Source organism: Neolamprologus multifasciatus, chromosome 22 (assembly GCF_963576455.1).
Source record: "Neolamprologus multifasciatus chromosome 22, fNeoMul1.2, whole genome shotgun sequence".
NCBI classification, from domain to species: Eukaryota; Metazoa; Chordata; class Actinopteri; order Cichliformes; family Cichlidae; genus Neolamprologus; species Neolamprologus multifasciatus.
Window position 1 is genome coordinate 4,727,928 of NC_140459.1, and position 18,036 is coordinate 4,745,963.

An 18,036-nucleotide genomic window follows, 5' to 3' on the forward strand; every position below is an offset into this window, starting at 1 on the left:
TAACTAGTAACTGTAATTAATTACTTTTTCAAAGTAACTTGCCCAACGCTGCTGGCAGCACACCCCATTTAATAGTGTTCTTTAAAACAAAGGGGACGTTAGTACTAATTCCATCTAATCCAAAACAGACTGACATGTATTAGGATATACTGCTGATAGTAAAAGAGACCAGATCAGTTGCAGCAAGAGAAAAAAAGGAGGAGACAGAAAAAAACCATCTATGAGCCAAAAACTAACTGGGCTGCTTCTAAAACACCTTGAAAGACAGTAAAAACAAGAGTAAGCTACTTTTTCCAAGGACGTGCACTCACATATTTGTTTTGAAAATAAAAAATTTAGATAGATGATACTGACCCTGGGACTGGGGAACACAATCCTCGGAGGGCAACATTTCAGTCAAAGTAAGAGAGAGGAAAAAAAAAAGATGCATGACCTTGGAGACAATCCCAAACTTTCCATTACAGCCCTGTTTGTATTTACTATTGCTGAGACGGAAGTGACGATTTTAGTAAGGAAATGGGAGAAGGGAGTTTGGGGAGCGACTTGTTTACTGACATCTGAATTTTAGCACTTTTTTTAGGTGGTTTGTGTATCCAGTGTAAGCTCTTAAAATACCTTTAAATCCAACAGAAACAAACAGATGAACAACATCAACAAAGAGATGTCAAGTTTAAAATGAATGAAGCCTCATTTCACAAATCAGGTGTTCATAGATATAAAAACATTTCAGTGCTTTTGCTTTGAAAAACACTGACAAACACTTTGTCACCATTTCTAAAAATATTCCTCAAACATAAAGTCATCTACTCAAAAAGTAAATAAATAAATAAATAAATAAAATAACTCAGAATATGTACATGTGAAGATCTAAAGGCCATTCGCCGCTACTTTGCTGTTCAAAATTTCGTCTCACTTTCATTAGATTACATCATGTTCACTCATGTTCATCCTTTTTCTTTGGTCCACTCATCCCGTCTACATTTCTTCCTCCCTTTGATGGACTTTATTTTGACAAAAAGTCATTGAAGCTGACAACAGTAAAAAAAGATGAGAGCAAGGAATCAATATGTATGAACCGGATACAGTGAGAGACGAGAAGGACGGTGGGAAGAAACACAATCCTTGGGTAAACAGAAACTGATGTGTTAAGCCACAGCTAAGGTCAACTCAGAAGATGTCTGTTCTACTTTTTCTGTAGTTATCTGTAGATGGTAAATGGCCTGTATTTGTATTTACTTTTACTAGTCCCACTAGGGACCCCAAAGCGCTTTACACACCCAGTCATCCACCCATTCACACACTGGTGGAGGCAAGCTACAGCTTGCCACAGCTGCCCTGGGGCAGACTGACAGAAGCGAGGCTGCCATATCGCGCCATCGGCCCTTCTGGCCAACACCAGTAGGCGGTAGGTGAAGTTGCCCAAGGACACAACGACCGTCCGAGCCGGGGCTCGAACCGGCAACCTTCCGATTACAAGGTGAACTCCCAACTCTTGAGCCACGATCGCCCTCTAGATGATGTTTATGCTCTTCAACTTATGTTTAACAGCAGTCCATTCATGGCCTTTTATGTTGTTCAAGGTTGAAAGTAATGCACAATATCACTCCTACTACATGACCAGAGTAATTCCTCAAACCTATTTCAAGCTCAAGTTTGCAAACCAAGAGTCAAGAGATTATAATATTTAGCTTAATATATAACAGGAATGTTTTGCTTTTCCAAATGAAGGAAGGAGAATTTCCCTCTCTGGCTCTCTTCCACAGTGTGTCTTTGTCCTGTCTCTTCCATACCCCAACCAGTCGCCAGCAGATGTCCGCCCCTCCCTGACCCCTCCCTGACCCCTCCCTAAGGTTTCTTCCTGTTAAGAGGGAGTTTTTCCTTCTGTCACCAAAGTGCTTGCTCATATGGATTTTCCCTGTGTTATTGCAGGGTCTTTATGTTACAATATAAAGTGCCCCGAGGTAATTATATTTGTGATTTGGCACTATATAAAGTGAATTTGGAAATAGCCTCTGCACTGAGCTTCGTGCACGAGCCTTTCAGTGAGTAAAACTGTAGCAATGCAGAAGTTAGCAAAGCGATGATCCCGGCTGTGAAAAGAGCAGAGTAATGCAGAGCTGCAATAGCTAAAAGTTGTAGTTACACTACGAAACTCCTATGTGTCTGTGGACATGCTGTGTGGGTGGGTGTGAGTGGACCCCCAGGATATCACAGTAAATGAATAGCATATCCTCAGTCGACCCAAAATAGGGCTTTTACTGTAAGTGAAGGGGCAATTTTTAAACGCCTCGATGCTTTAGCCTTCTTCACAATAGTTCAAAGAACTAAGTTCTGGGCCAGTGTTTCAACTTCATAGTTATTGCTGATATGCTGATCTGGGGAAAAACGCTGATGAATCTGGATTTGTGTTTAGAGAAATGTCCTTCTGCAGCTTATAGAAGAAAGCTGGGTATGTTTTACTTGTGTGATCATGGCACACGTTTATGTATGCGAGTAATGAAATAAGAAAATTCTTTCACAGCTGTAATTACAGAAAGCGATGGTGTCAAACATAACACCTGGGGGCCAGAATCGGACCGGCAAAGACTCAAATCTGCCCCACCGGACAGCTTTGGAAAATGTGAGGGGGGCATCAATGTTGGACTTTTGTTTTAATCAAATGTAACTTTAGAAAAATATGTTTTACAGCTTTTCTTACTGAAAAATGGCAAAGTGTTTTACTCTTTACTACAGAAATAATAATACAAATCTACAGTAAAAAGGACATGTTTTTTTAAATTAACAAGAGCTTTGTTTTATTAATACAGAGCAGGCTGGCCAATAAGCTACCAGCACTTTTCATATAATTTTAAACATTCTGTACAGCGTAAGAGTCATGCTGAAAATGTTTCCTCATCTACTACAGCAGCGTTTTCTATCATGTAGACAAAGCTGTACGATGTAGCTTTGACACAAAGGTGAGTTTCAGTGGTCTGGTCCATTTAGGAAAAAAGTGAGCCCAATTTGGCCCGTGATGTAAAATGAATTCGACATTCCTCACATAAAGTATAAACTGTCACTGTGATGTGAGTGGGTGACTGTCATATTGGCTACATTTACTTGAAGCCTAATATTATGATTGGCATTTCTATCAATCATAATCACAGAAAAAGTAAATGCCTCAGTCAGACAACGCTGTGAAACCATTTTATAAAGAGACAAGAAGAATGACTCGACCCATAGTTTATTTAACCTGAATACCCATAAAGGAAATTTTGTTACATTTTATGTGACACAAGCATAACCACAGGTACAAAAAAACCTATCCTCGCTTCAGGTAAATTTTACTTACTTATTATTCATACGTTTATTCATCAGTAAACTAGGCTGTTATCGACTAGAGGTTTACTCACAATAGTGGTCCATATCATAAAGTGCATTTAACCCACAGTTCCATTCATCCATGACCAGTATTTGATGACTGGCACGGCTAAGGAAACTGACCCCTGGGCCAGTTCAAGAGGGGAAGCCAAGTCTACATCTGGGTCTGAGAAACACTATCTATAATAAATGGTAAATGGCCACCCACAGCTCGTAATCTACCTGCACCTGAGGTAAAGTATATAACTCATTAAGGGCACAAAAAATTAAATCATAAGCCCTAAAGGCTTTTGTGGTGTTCTATCCTGTCCCTGATTACGACTAAACATCCCCTCTGGTGATAATATACAGAGTTTTGTTTTTGTTTCTTTTTTTAAAAATATATATATACACATACTGTTAAAAAATTAAAAGCAAGACAAAACCATACTAAACAGTCAGGAAGTTGATCATGCATGTGTCCAAGTAAGCTGAGTATTTGCCGTTGAAGGAGACGAATGCAGGACATATTCATCATTTAATGCACTGCACACAATTCTAACTAAGTGTGTGTACAATCATGTAAATATTAGTGTTGCTAGTATTAAATCACATCCTATTTAAAAAGCTGACCACAGATTTTCAGTGTGAATGATTTCAATCAGACCTCCAAATGGCACAATGCAAAGAATCGCTTCCTCCTCATCTTTAGTTTAGATCTTCAATGTTTTGTTTCACCTTAGCTGCTTTGCACTACAAACATCGCTTTGAGGTCCACAGCAAGAAAAAAGCAATGGAAAAAATTGTGTTTGCATTTCTTATTGATTTGGGTGAGTAATAACCACAATCAATATTTTTTTTTCAATAGACCCTGTAGTTTTTAAAATATTGATCTCTACCAAACGGTTGAGATGTCACTTAATGGTAAAAGTATGAAATGTCATGCAAATACAAGATAATATAGTTGAAAAAAAATCAAATAAAGGGCCAAATTATAATTAAATTAATAACAAAAACTATCCAGAGCATTGGATACAGTTTATTTCTAGTAGCATGCAGGTGAACATTGCTGTATTCATTCCATCAAAGGAAAGTATTATCTCAAACAACAAAATACATAGTTTTCTAATCTGCAAATGTGAAAAATGTGCTACAGCACAAAATACTCACATTCAGGCCACTTCTGATTGAATACTACTGTGCAAAATCATTTTTGTTTAAAAAATAAATAAATGAATAAAAACAGTGCAAATCAAGCACATCTGCTTGTGGTTTTGGTCGTTGGGGTCTATAGCATTGATTCTGCGGTCTTGGAGAGCTGAATCATGGTTGTCCAACTCTAGATGCTGGCTTGTTAACTTGGTTCAGACACAGCCAGGTTGAAACCTTTTGAGAGCCATTGGTTTCTGGCCCAGTATGGCACAGTCCCTCGTGTAGACCAGGTATTCAAGTCAGGGATGTTATCCGAACAGTGGAATATGTCATCTCCTTAACTTGTTACTTATAACTTGTCTTATACAGGTGTAATAGCATATATGAAAGCTTAATTCCTCCCATATGCTAATTATATACAGGGATGAGTGATGGGCATGGAATGGTGATCTTTGCATTGGACTCTTTGCTCCACTGTTTGACCGATGAAAGAAGCATGAACCCACAGGCATTGTTCATCTGGTTTATTGGCAATATACTGGTGGAGAGTGCCAGCTCTTGTGGCTTCATATGAAACCATGACCTCAAACACACTGTGGTTGAAGATGGATGGTATCATGAGTATCACGCCACAGGACCATGTGATTTTTAGACATATAATTGTTTAGCGTCCATATAGTACTTTTTAAACATGAAATTGTAATTTTGACAACTTAATAATATTAATTTACCAGCTACTGTAATTTGGTTAAAAGGTAATCAGTTGTGATATTTGTGATTTCCACATGTTGTTCTTGATTTTTACAATATTTACTAATATTAACTCAGAAAGTTACAAAAATTACTTACTGAGGAAATTATTTCAACATATTCTTGCTGTGCTAACACTTAATGTGATTTATCAATAACAATGGATAAACATGAGTCTAGTGGTCTGACTTTATGGCAAATAATACATTTTAATAACATTTAGGTTATGTTAGAATTAAAAGGGACAAATCAACTGTTTGGTTGACCACTTTTTAAAAAAAATATTAAACATTTAATTTCACTTTTTTAATGCTGTTAAGTGACATACATCTGTTTAGTAAGTCCTCTAACACTATCATATATCAAAAAATTATATCTTCCTATCTTAGTTTCATCAAAAAACACTCAAAATATGTTGGATGGTTTTTTGTTTCTGACTTCCTGGTTTGGAGAGGTATAAGAAGAGCCAACAGTTTCCATTCACGGTGCCTTCTGGAGGATTTTTTGGCATTACAGATGTAAACCAATTGGTAGAAAAGACTCAACAAGGTAAGTCAATTTCAGTGAAAGCCTCAGTTAGATATAAAGCCTGAAAATGTGCTCTACCAATTGGTTGAGCAGAACGCTAAAGGGTTGAAGGCTAGTTAGTAGAGCTGGGCGATATATCGAGTTTTTAAAAAATATCGATATATTTTTATACGAGATATAAGATGTGACAATATCCTTTATATCGATATAGTCTATGTTACGTTATAACTACACTTGTGGAGCCGCAAGTTTGCCTCTCTTTCGTCCACTTTTGTCTTTACGCAACATTACTCGGCCTCGCCCCTCCTTCACTGAACACAACTGCCCCTCCTCCCCCATCGCTTCACCTGCAGGAAGCGACAAGATGGACACGGCAAATCTCCGTTAATGAGTTACTGCGCATCGCCCCGTGCGTGGGGCTGGACGCCGTCAACGTGTTAGCTAGCTAACCACGCTAACGAGCTAACCACGCTAACGAGCTAACTGACTGCACAATTGTGAGCTTTTTGTTATGCACAAAAACAACATTGTTTTCTTTTATTTATGGAGCATTATTATTTAATAAATGCTGATAATTTATTTTTGAGTAAATTTTATGTACATCTATGCTCTATGTTAATAAAAGTGCCTGTGTGACATCTGGGACACAGCTTTGACTAAGAACTCTCTTTTTGTTCTTACTTTATGGCTTAAAAAAAAAAAAATCGAGATATGAATTTTGGGTCATATCGCCCAGCCCTACTAGTTAGCTAAATAAAGAACCCACAGTATGTGAACAGTTCAAAAGTGTATTTTGCAAATGTCAATGCTGATGATTTTAGATGAAGAATCTAGACCTCTCCATTGCTGTGTATGTAGCTAAAAGCTTCCTCACATACTGCAATGCACTATTAAAATTGCAGAAGGCCTAAGCGAACAGTACAGCCTTATAGTGTGTGAGACATTTTATCTTTCTAGGGGCAAGACCATTGAAGGTTGTGACTTTCAACGTGAACCTAGAAGCTGAAAGCATGAGGTCACATTAACAATAGAGGAAAATATGATTTTTGAGGGAGAGATCACCATCTGCTTCTTCAAGGCTTGTGAAGCCTTCACAGATGTCCCCCACCTGAGCCTCGGGCTACAGAAGTGATTTCAAGGTTGGCAGCTCATCAAAATGAGTGGCAGGTGGTACAGATATCTTTCATTAAATATATTTCTTTGTATTTTTTCCTTTTTATTCACCATAAGATAAATGAAACCTTTTTCATGGATGTGTACAGCAGGAAATGGCATTTGTGTTTCCAGCCTTACCTGGGCTTCATTGTCCTTGAGCAGTCGTTTCGTCCGTGCCCCACCGGGGTCGTCCGTTACATTAAGAATCACCACACTCTTCCTTTCCCAACCAATGAAAGAGCCATCGGTCATACCCTCCACCATGGCCAGGAAGTCCTCATAGCCATGGTGACGAGTGGTCACTACAGAGAAGGAGGTCCAGTCATACTCTTCAAGCACCTCGAAGATAACCTCAAGCTGGAGCAATGTGGAGCAGGTGAACTGGAGGTAGATGGAACCGCTCTCCTAAAAGATAGGAAGGAGACGCCATAAGACAGAAATTTATTTGGGGACTTGGACAAAGCAAACACAGAATTAAATGTCCATTAATTAAATAATAATATTATAGCTTTAAAAGGCCCATTTAGTGTCAGCATCATAATCGGGAAATGGCATCTTCTTTAAACACACCTGACAAATTAAATGAAAAGCTAAACCCTTGACCCCCCCCACACTAAAGGGGATCTTGTGTTTCATTTACACATTTCTGCTGGCATGGATTGACACCACTTGTCCTTTTCAGGGAATGGCCTCTGCAAATTAATACAAAGTTGACTCATCACATTTATCTCAAGTCATTTTTATCCTGATGATGATGACGACCCATTCATAGGCATGAGTGGTGATGTTTGCCCTCTGAATGGTCTGAATGTGACCTTCTCAGTGACCAGATCTCAACCCAACTGAACAGATGACTAATGTTAGGCCAACATTTTACAGTGTTACTTGTAATGTTCATGTTCGGTCCACTGCTGGACCAGAAGAAAGTCTCGTTTGTACTCTCCTGACAGTAGAACCACCGCCATGAGACATGCGATTCTGTATTTTTATCTCTTTTTCTATATCGCGTTAAACACAATATCAGTCATTCATATACCGTCAATTCTCTGCTGCTTATCCTTTTTAGGGCCATGGGGGGGCTGGAGCCTATCCCAGCTGTCTTGGGGGAGAGGCAGGGTACACCCTGGACAGGTTAACACAGACAGATTCACACCTATGGGAAATTTAGAGTTTCCAATTAACCTATCCCGACGCAGTCAAAACACATCTTAGATATTTTTTGGCCAACAATGAATGACCATGTTCTTACTTTCTGTGCATCTACTGACACAATTTCCTGTTTCAAACATTAAGATCTGCAGTTAAAATCCACACTGCTTAACCCTTAACCGGTCGGAGCGGGAACCCTCTGTTTTGCATAACTATTTTTAAATCCCGGTAGCTCTGCAACCACGTAAGCTAGCGCAATATTTTTTTTTTGCATACGAAACCGGAGGAGTTGTACTTACATCTTATGCCATCAGCTTGTCCTCGGTCACAGTTTCCTTCCACATATAGCTTTGCAAAAACTGCATAAAAAGCGCTTGCAGCAACAAAAACATAATATTCCAGAAACAAGCTTTGCCGATCCGATCAGCTGTTCATAACACTTCCTACGTTGGAATAGACGTCAGCGAACTTTCGCTTGTCCGCCATGACCTGCCCGAAACCGGAAGTGACGTCATTTTCGCGGAAATGTCATTTTTTTTTTTACCATCAGGGCCTCATGAGCCTATACTGGTGTTTTTAAAAGTTATCTTTGACTTTATGACTTTCTGTGTCGTTTCTGGGATGCTTAGGACTCATATTGCACTGCTGGAAATAGTTTATTTTGATGCATATGCTGCTTTTTTGCAAATTTGCATTATAATATTTATTTTGTTTTTCCTGCAGTATATAAAAATTGGTGTATTTCAAAAATAAAACTATGAAGACACTCAAAATAAATTTCCTGTGGTGGGAAACTATTTTGTGCAACTTGTTTGTATTTACAGTTTTGAGGGATAAGCCTCTTAAATTTCTCTAACTAGAAATATATGTTAAAAAAGCAAAAACGATTTTCAATTTTTTTGTAGTTTATTGCACTTTTTTGCAATTTATGTAATTACTATGCACTTAATGCAGACATATTATTAAAATCTGGGCTATAATGGTTGTATTGATGTATAGCAACTTGAAATGCTCCCAACTTGGTTCTATGGTAGGTCTTAAAGGGTTAACTGCTCTGGATGTAATTCAGTGATACTGGACTGGATAAATACTGTAAGTGTGTAAAAGTGAGCAAATTCATACAGTAGCTGTCTAAGCAAGTTCTCTGCCAGCTTAGCCCTTTTCTTTGTGTGAGACTGACTTTGGTCCTAATAAGAGGGAAGCACTCAGAGGAATAAGACAGTCTGTCAAAAAAGTCCTTGGTTTCTGAATAAAGCTTTCAGTGTCAATGAAGGAAACAATGATGGCCGTCCTCTCTGCTTCTCCACTCATGTTTAATCTGGACAGATGAGCTACTCAGTGAATTCTTTTCTATTGACTTTTGTGCCATTGTATTTTTTGCTGAAATGAGAACAAAGTATCAGGATGGGAAAATCCATAAAGGTTGAGAGTTGGAATGAATGTGAGCTAAAACACTGAATATATAGTAAAAAACTTATCATGACAGCGTGCATATTCCAGCGCTCTTTTGCTGTCCGAGGCTTTTATCGGTTATCTTGTACTAATTTTGGCTCTTTCTCAACATTAAACAAAGAGGTAGAGGGCATGTGTTTAAATTAATCATCAAGGCTCTGCATCTGCGGGTACATGTGGATGATCAAAGAGGAAACTTCAGGGCGTAACTTTCCACCCGTCCATGTCGACTGAGGGCTCACCTCAGGTTGCGCTAAACTGAACTAGGTCAAATATCAAACCAGCAGCCTGATTTATGATGTAAGCTTGTCTGCTTTCTTTAACCCAGCTGAGAGTGGAGTGTGCTGGGAACGTGCATCGAGTGAGCAGTTGGGTGGTGGTGCATGAAACAAAAATCAAAGCGCATGTGTCCCCTTGGATGCTGGAGCAAAAGAGAAGAAAGAAAAACACTCAACTTGCACTCTTGTAATTTAAACACTCACCAGAAACAATGAATGACTGACGTTGTGTCCCAAATCACAGCTGTAGAAGCACTCGTGACACAAGGTTGATTAATTCTTAAAGCGCATTAGGAAACATGTCTGACTCAGCGTCCCGGAGGCAATTAAGAACTGATTAGAGTTCACTTATCAGACATTTCTCAAATGCAAAGCTATACTCTGGAGGTAAAAATACCCATTTGTTGTGTTAAACCTCAATTGGCGGGGTCAAACAATTGTGGCTTTTCTAGATAACATTTAAATCAGTCACAGTGGAAAAGGCAAGACAAGCTATATCCTAGTACACTGCTAGGAAACTGCAATGTACTCTTGTTACATTAGCCTTACTGAATTCTCAAGTTCCATCCAACCAGCATGCTTCTACAAGCACAGATGCTGTCACTTAAACTAAATGTATGCTGTATACTGTTTTAAAGTCTGTTTTGATACACAAACTGCCAATTAGGTTCCCAGAACTAGATAGATTCTTACTTATATTCATAGGGAACTTAACATCTCAATATACCAGAAACAGACATTTGTTTAGAACTCTTAAAGATGTCGAAGAAGCATGCTCCTTTAAGCAATTACTTTGGTGTTGTTGTGGGATTTCTCTTTAATGTATCGTCAGTGTTGGGAAGTAACGGAATACATGTACCGCCGTTACGTATTTAAAATACAAAATATGAGTAACTGTATTCCGTTACAGTTACCGTTTAAAAAGGTGGTATTTAGAATACAGTTACTTTGTTGAAATAAATGGATTACACGGCGGTACTTCCCTGTTTCATATTGTGGCGGGTCAGGACTGTTTGGGTTTTGTTTGACAGCTACGTTCTGTTGTTCCAGGCGACAGCGTTACGGTTGCCATGGTTATAGGGTGATGCTCTCTCTCTGTGTGTTTCCTGGGTGAGAGAGGCCTTTTTGTTGTTGTTGTGCTAAGCTAATAGGCAGAATGCTACAGGTATAGCTCTAAAGAATGTAGCATCATAGGCAGTGCAGTCCGTGCTGCAGGGAGAATGGACTGCCATACACGTTATGTGTCTGTGAGCGAGGGAGGGAGAAAAAGGAAAAGTACGAGCTGTCATCAACAAAAACGGGAGCTGGAAGCATGTAAATATAATAATAACCACTGCAGCCAAGAAGAGAGCCTGACGAGCCCAGTTGTAAGTAAGCTATTAAGACTCGACTGTACACCGTGTTCGTGTTTTCCTCCGAAACAATAAGTTCTGTTGGAGCAGCCTTTCAACGCCTCTCTCTGTCTCTCGCTAGCAAAGTTGACCCAGACAACAAAGTAAAGCTATTTTTCAGCTACGAACCCGACACAGAACCCACCGTATTAGCCAGAGGTCCCTTTACTACGGTTCGGAGCCGCGGACCTTCAGTAACAGTAATAAATCACAGCAATAGTACATTCATGTAGTTGTAAACAGCATGATAATATATTAAGTAATCCAAAGTATTCAGAATACGTTACTCTCATTGAGTAACGTAACAGAATACGTTACAGAATACATTTTGGGGCATGTATTCTGTAATCTGTAATGGAATACATTTTAAAAGTAACCTTCCCAACACTGTGTATTGTCTTGATGAGATGCTTTGATGTTACTTAGTTTAGTATGTGTGGTTCACGCCTCATTCACGCTGGGAAACAGACGGTGAGGACCTGGTGAATGTCTCCCAGGAGACGAAGCTCACAGAGGAAGGCTTGGCCCCACAGTGGGGGAGAGTCTCACAGGTGATAGAGGGTTTTCTGTTTAGAGCCAAGGTGTGAACTGCAACTGTAAAAACCTTTTTTTCTGTGACTGTGTTTAAAAGGGACCTGAACTGTTCATTGTCAGAGACAACTCTCAGTGTCCCCTGACTGACGTCTCTCCTCATGCATGGGAAATAAAGTGTTGGGTTTTAACTGCTCATCGTGTCTGCAGGCTTTGTTAATGACAAAACACAACAAAATGATCAGAAGCATATGACACATTATCTCAGCTGAGAATCTTTTTCACTCTTAGAGCATAATGTCATGAAAAGCTGGAGCTTTCAGGAGGTTTGAGACTGAAAAGATACACCAATTTTTATATATTGCAGGAAATAATCCAAATTTGAAAAAAAAAAAAAACCAGCATATGCATCAAAATAAACTATTTCCAGCAGTGCAATTTGAGTTTTAAGCATCCCAGAAACTATTCAGAAAAGCATAAAGTCAAACAGGAAGTGTTTTGAACAGCTGATCGGATCGGCAAAGCGTGTTTCTGGAATATTATGTTTTTGTTGCTGCAAGTGCTTTTTATACAATTTTTGCAAAGCTATATGTGGAAGGAAACTGAGACCGAGGACAAGCTGATGGCATAAGATGTAAGTACAACTCCTCCGGTTTCATATGCAAAAAAAATCATTGCGCTAGCTTACATGGTTCCGGTTCTACAAGGATTTAAAAATAGTTACGCAAAGCCGAGCGTGCCCGCTCTGACCGGTTTTAAAGGGTTAAACAACTTAGGAAATGCAGGGTACACCCTGAACAGGTCACCAGTCCATCACAGGGATGGCCATTTTAAAAGAGAACTGTCTTTATTAGGCTAAAAACTCTGACTTTGCATTCAAAATAACTTTCCAACTCATTAACCTACTTTGTTTTATCATTCTTTTATTGAGTCTGTTTTATCTTTTTGTTGTGTGGCATGGTTCGGTCAGACCTCCATCACAGAGAAAAGCTCACTGAATCAGACAGTGAGAGGGTCCAGTCGAGTCACAGCCCTGTTTAGCCTCCCTGTACTCCAAACAGTTACACTGATGGATTTAGCAATTCTTAATAATGGTTCCCATCATCTACAGCAGGGATGGGGAACTCCAGGCCTCAAAGGCCGGTGTCCTGCAGGTTTTAGATGGTTCCTTGATCCAACACAGCTGATTTAAATGGCTAAATCACCTCCTCAACATGGCTTGAAGTTCTCCAGATTCTTGGTAATGAGCTAATCATTTGATTGGTGTGTTGACCCAGGATGATGTCTAAAACCTTCAGGACACCGGCCCTCAAGGCCTGGAGTTCGACACCCCTGGTCTACAGCAGGGATGGGGAACTCCAGGCCTCAAAGGCCGGTGTCCTGCAGGTTTTAGATGTGTCCTTGATCCAACACAGCTGATTTAAATAGCTAAATGACCTCCTCAACATGTCTTGAAGTTCTCCAGAGGCCTGGTAATGAACTAATCATTTGATTCAGGTGTGTTGACCCAGGGTCATATGACCTAACCCTGCTGCCGTCACTGAACTTAATAGGAACTTTTTTCTTTTAATCTGACTCATCTTGTCTAAATACCAAATATATATCTGTCAGGTTGTTATAGGAGTGTGTGTTTTGTGAAGGGATGCCTTCATGCTATCATGTTTCTGTACAGCAAATTTAGCTATGGGTATAAATAAAGTAACCTTGAACTTTAACCTTGGTTTCCACTATAGAACTGAAGTAAGAATACCGTTAGCAGAAAATGCCATCAGTGAGCAGCCAACGCGATCATTCACATGGAGCACTAAACATGAATGAAAATAAACAACAATTGAACATGGCTGCTGGTTGATTACAGGAAGTAAAAGACAATGTGGATCTGAATAAGGGAAAGCTGCAGCGTATATATGAGTGACTGATTAGCTGATTGAGCACGGCTGTGTCATATAATTGACAGGAAACGGAACAAAGGGCAGACAGACGAACAACATTTACAAAGTAGAACAGAGTGAAAGAAGAAGAGAGTCAGAACCATGACTCCTGACGATGAATCAAGTCTCTTCTTATCTCGTTTTATCAACTGGCAGAGGTTTGCAGCAGCTCCTCTTCTTTGATTGCCAGACCACAGATTTAAAAACCTCAGGTCACTGAGTCTACAGATGAGATTATTTAAAAGGTAAAATACATATTAGACTTTGTAAAAACCCAAGCGTCCATATTTAAATTAGCAGCATAAACATATGGAGTCTTTGCTGGCTCTGTAATGATTCTGTACCTTGTGCTACTTCAAAGGAACCTCACCTCCTTCTATAAACAAAGTTGCTTTTGATTACGAATATGCTGACAGTTCAGTGCCTGAACGTGTATCATCGACCAGTATTTATATTCATCTATTCACAGAACTGCTCAGAAGTTCATTGATGTAAAAATCACAATAACCACATCGTATTGTCAAGATGATCCACTTAAAATAAATTGGCCCACTTATTACGCATCACACCTGTCGCAGTGAGCCGCTTTGTTAGCTTGAGCTGCTTATCGCTAATCAGTCAGAAGGCATTACCTTTTTGCCACACACAGATTAACTAGCTGGAGAGCAAACACCAAATAATTGGCCTACAACAATGAACAAAGCAAGAATCGTTTTAAAGAAGACGCCACTGTCATGGTTACGAACAGCTTCACGAATTTCGCCACTAAAATGGTGATAAAAACATCAGTGGTGGGAAAATAAATAAATAAATAAAAACACAGTTACTGCAATTACTAATCCACCACTTCCCAGCTGTACGATAGTGGATTGCATTATTACTCACGTCTGCTTCTAATGTCAAAAATCCAACACATTTTTCTTCACTGTGAAACCGCTGATGCTGACGAGCTCGGCAGCAGCACCAACAAAAGCGGAGCAGCTCGAACAGACATTTGCTTTCTCTTCATCGTGCTTACCGAGGAGATCAGAGGAGCAGTTGTCTGACTTTTTAAAGTATTTAGAAAATAACTGCCTCCTACGAGAGACTCGTAGGATAGAAGTTACATATTTCTCACCACCTCTATTTTCTGCTACCGGAAGTATGACATACACCCGACTTTTTCATATAGAGAGAGTTACATCCATATTACTCACACGCCTAGATCATTTGTCAACTCTAAAGCTTTTTTATCTTTCTAAAAGAGTTATGAGCATTGAATCAAGGCTGCGCCAGCCCTGCTTCTACAGTACGCCGAGACCAAGGTGGAGAAAAGAAGTGAGGAGAAACTGTACACTTTTAATAACTTCTCAGATTTCATCTCTGGCTCATCTACATAAAAAGTGCCATGCTGCTCTAATTTATATTCTTATATTAACAATCAATCAAATCACAATAGTTGCCATCCCTCACAGTGCCAAACCCGCAGAGAGTGATCACAACGCCGCAGTACCGCTCATTAAGGTTCTGAGCTTCTTCGTTTTGGTTTTGCAGTTCACAAATTTCTGGTTTAGTCTCACTGCTTTTATTAAACTCATTTTCCACCACAGCAGGCAGCCATCAAAAGACTTCCAATAAACCTATTATACACCACCTGCCCAGCGCCAAACAGCAGACACTAAGTCGGGCTGGCAGTGCGAACTTAGTGGAGGTTTTAGGAGCTAATGGACCTGATATTTCCCAGCTCCTTGACACAAAGTGGAGTGACATCCTTCAGGTGGCAAAAAAAATTCAATTAAATTAAAAAATAATATTTGATGAAGTTTCAGCTTTGAGGGCAAAACATTAATTTTCTTGCTTGAAATCGCATTTTTAATTATTTATCAAAGTAAATGTTTAAAAGCTATTCTGCCAAGTCAATAATGTACTTTTCATGAAGAAAAAGCTCATTAGGAAAGCGTTCTTATCCAGTGTCAGGTCGCAGGAGGTGTGATTCTGCACCCACTTAATCAGAAGCAAAAATGAACAAATGTGCCAGTAATTAACTGATCGTACATAATCTAATTAAAAGACAGTGTAAACAAAAAAGAGCTTTAGCCATTACTGAACCATGAATATGCTTTAAATTAATGGATAGATTCATGTTTTCACATGTGAATTTTAAAGCAGTCACATCCAAATATAGACACAATCCCTGCTTTGCTTTTCTGTAGCCCACATTTCTCTGTTAAGCTCCAACAAAAACAGGAACTTTGTCCCAGTAAAAATGCATCTTAGATATTAATATCTATAATATAAAATATAAATATATAAATATAAATATTATATAATTATTAGATATTATTATATAATATATATAATAATATATTATATAATATAATAAATATAAAATATAAAATAAGATATTAATATCTTCCCAGAAATTTAAGCTTAAATTTCAAAACTTACATTTTAACTATTGACTTTATCTACTGTTCTGATTTTATCTGTTTTGATTTTATATACTGTTTTGTTTTGTTTGTTTGTTAATTAGTTAGTTTGTTTGCTTGTTTTAATCAATTTTAAATCATGCTTTTTATTTGTTTTTGTTTCTAATGTCTCTGTAAAGCACTTTGAATCACCTTGTTGTTGAATTGTGCTATACAAATAAACTTGCCTTGCCTAAATAACTACAGAAAACAAGCGAGCAGGATGGTTTAACAAATCGGCACATAAATCACGTTTTAAGAACAAATACGTGATTCACCAATATTTTCATACCTGAATATGTTGAAGCCCCTCTGAGTCTTTAAAATTACTTCTAGCACTTATTATTATTATTATTAATATTATTGCGTTTTGTCATTATTTAGTTTACCAAAACACCAAAAGTCACAAAATTCTCAAAAATAAAAAAACACTAAAGAGCATAAGAAAACAAAAGGAAAAGAAAAGAAAATCCTAAATGGAAATGTTTTAAAGCTTTAAATATTTCAGTGAATTAAAAATTACATATCATTGGTGGATGTCATCGCCTCACTCCAGTCTAATATGTTGCCATTAGCCTGCCTGCTTTATTGTTGATAGGTAGGAAAGCTAAACTAAAGTTCAGAGCAACAGTGGAAAAGGTTTCCTTTAAGGCTGGGATAACGGAGGCCAAATGGTTGCAAACAAGCGGTCATGCAGAAGTACAGGGAGCCCAAACAGGAAACATAAACAAAGAGGGAGACCAGATTTCTTAAAAACCTTGGCTGATTAGAAAACGAGATACAGGTGGAAGTGATTACACACACGAAGAGGAAGTAAAACTGGTATCATGAAGCCATGAAAGGAAAACTGTCCTTCAAAGTAAAACAGGAATAAAACAAAGCTCTGAATCAAGAGGAATCCTGCTCATCACAACAGAGAAAATGAAACAGGCACAGAAAGACGAGACAGAAAGGCCTAAAACAACTACAAAACATGAACCATGACACTGGAAACATCTCGACAAAATAACCATATGGTAACATCAAGCTTGAAAGATTGAAAATCACATGAACCAAGACTCACAATATGCCAGAATCAGAACAGGGACCCAAAGGCTGCACAAAAACAAAACTCCAACTGTAGAACAACAGCAAACAGAAGGCAAAATACAAAAGCACAAAACAGTGGAAGCACAACAGGCTCAACAACAGCCTAAATGCTAACTAGAAAAAGGACATACAGCCATTTGGATCACTGGTGAACGGACTCTAGTGTTTACATCGGTGTGTAAACTTTGTCTTAGTAATAAAAAAAACTCTATACTACAGCAAGAGGTGAACATGAAGGCAGCCAATCAGATGAAACTCAGGGAGGGGCGCCCTTAAACAGACAGGAATAAAAATGGCTGATGGAAGTGGAAATGAGCATTGGAGAAAATTGTAAACATGACATGATTGCACAATACTACCAGGTGTAAAAGGCACAATTTGAACTTCTTTTCATGCAGATCACTAAACATTTTCATTGGTTCTAATTTTAGTTTCACTAAATATTAAATATAAAATATAACTTTTAATTAAAAATACTAAAAACTGTCTCCTGGCCCCCTTCAAATGGTCTGAGGTCAGGAGGCAATTATCACTTGGCTTATTTCTTAAAGTGTTTCATCTTCCAAGCCACAGAAAGTTCCTGGTTTAGTTCAAATGAAATTAACTGGGTTGGTGATGCAATGATAGGTAATCCATTTTTACCTGTGGCTCTCTTCCCAGACTGGCTCCTCCCCCAACGGCAACAACGGGAACCCCTGTCTGGGCTGAGACGAACTCCAGCATCGGGGCCAGAGGGGCGCGGTTCGGCGGTGGCGGTCTCTCTTCCTCAAACACTAAACCCTGGAAGTAAAACAAAGGTTGCACATTGAAACCTGGCACATCAGACGGAAGACATTACATCAGC

The 18,036-nt window shown here is 38.8% G+C and overlaps 1 protein-coding gene across 2 annotated transcripts in view; it reads right to left on the reverse strand.

Annotated features, from left to right (window-relative positions):
• LOC146492689 (uncharacterized) overlaps positions 1-18,036 on the reverse strand; it is a 246,327-nt gene that overhangs the window by 190,628 nt on the left and 37,663 nt on the right. For both annotated transcript variants that reach the window (XM_085148350.1, XM_085148351.1), the window contains exons 3-4: positions 17,835-17,972; positions 7,063-7,329 (exon numbers count right to left, since the gene is read on the reverse strand). In XM_085148350.1, coding sequence (XP_085004476.1) covers positions 7,063-7,329; positions 17,835-17,972 — 405 coding nt within the window. The remainder of the gene's footprint in view (positions 1-7,062; positions 7,330-17,834; positions 17,973-18,036) is intronic.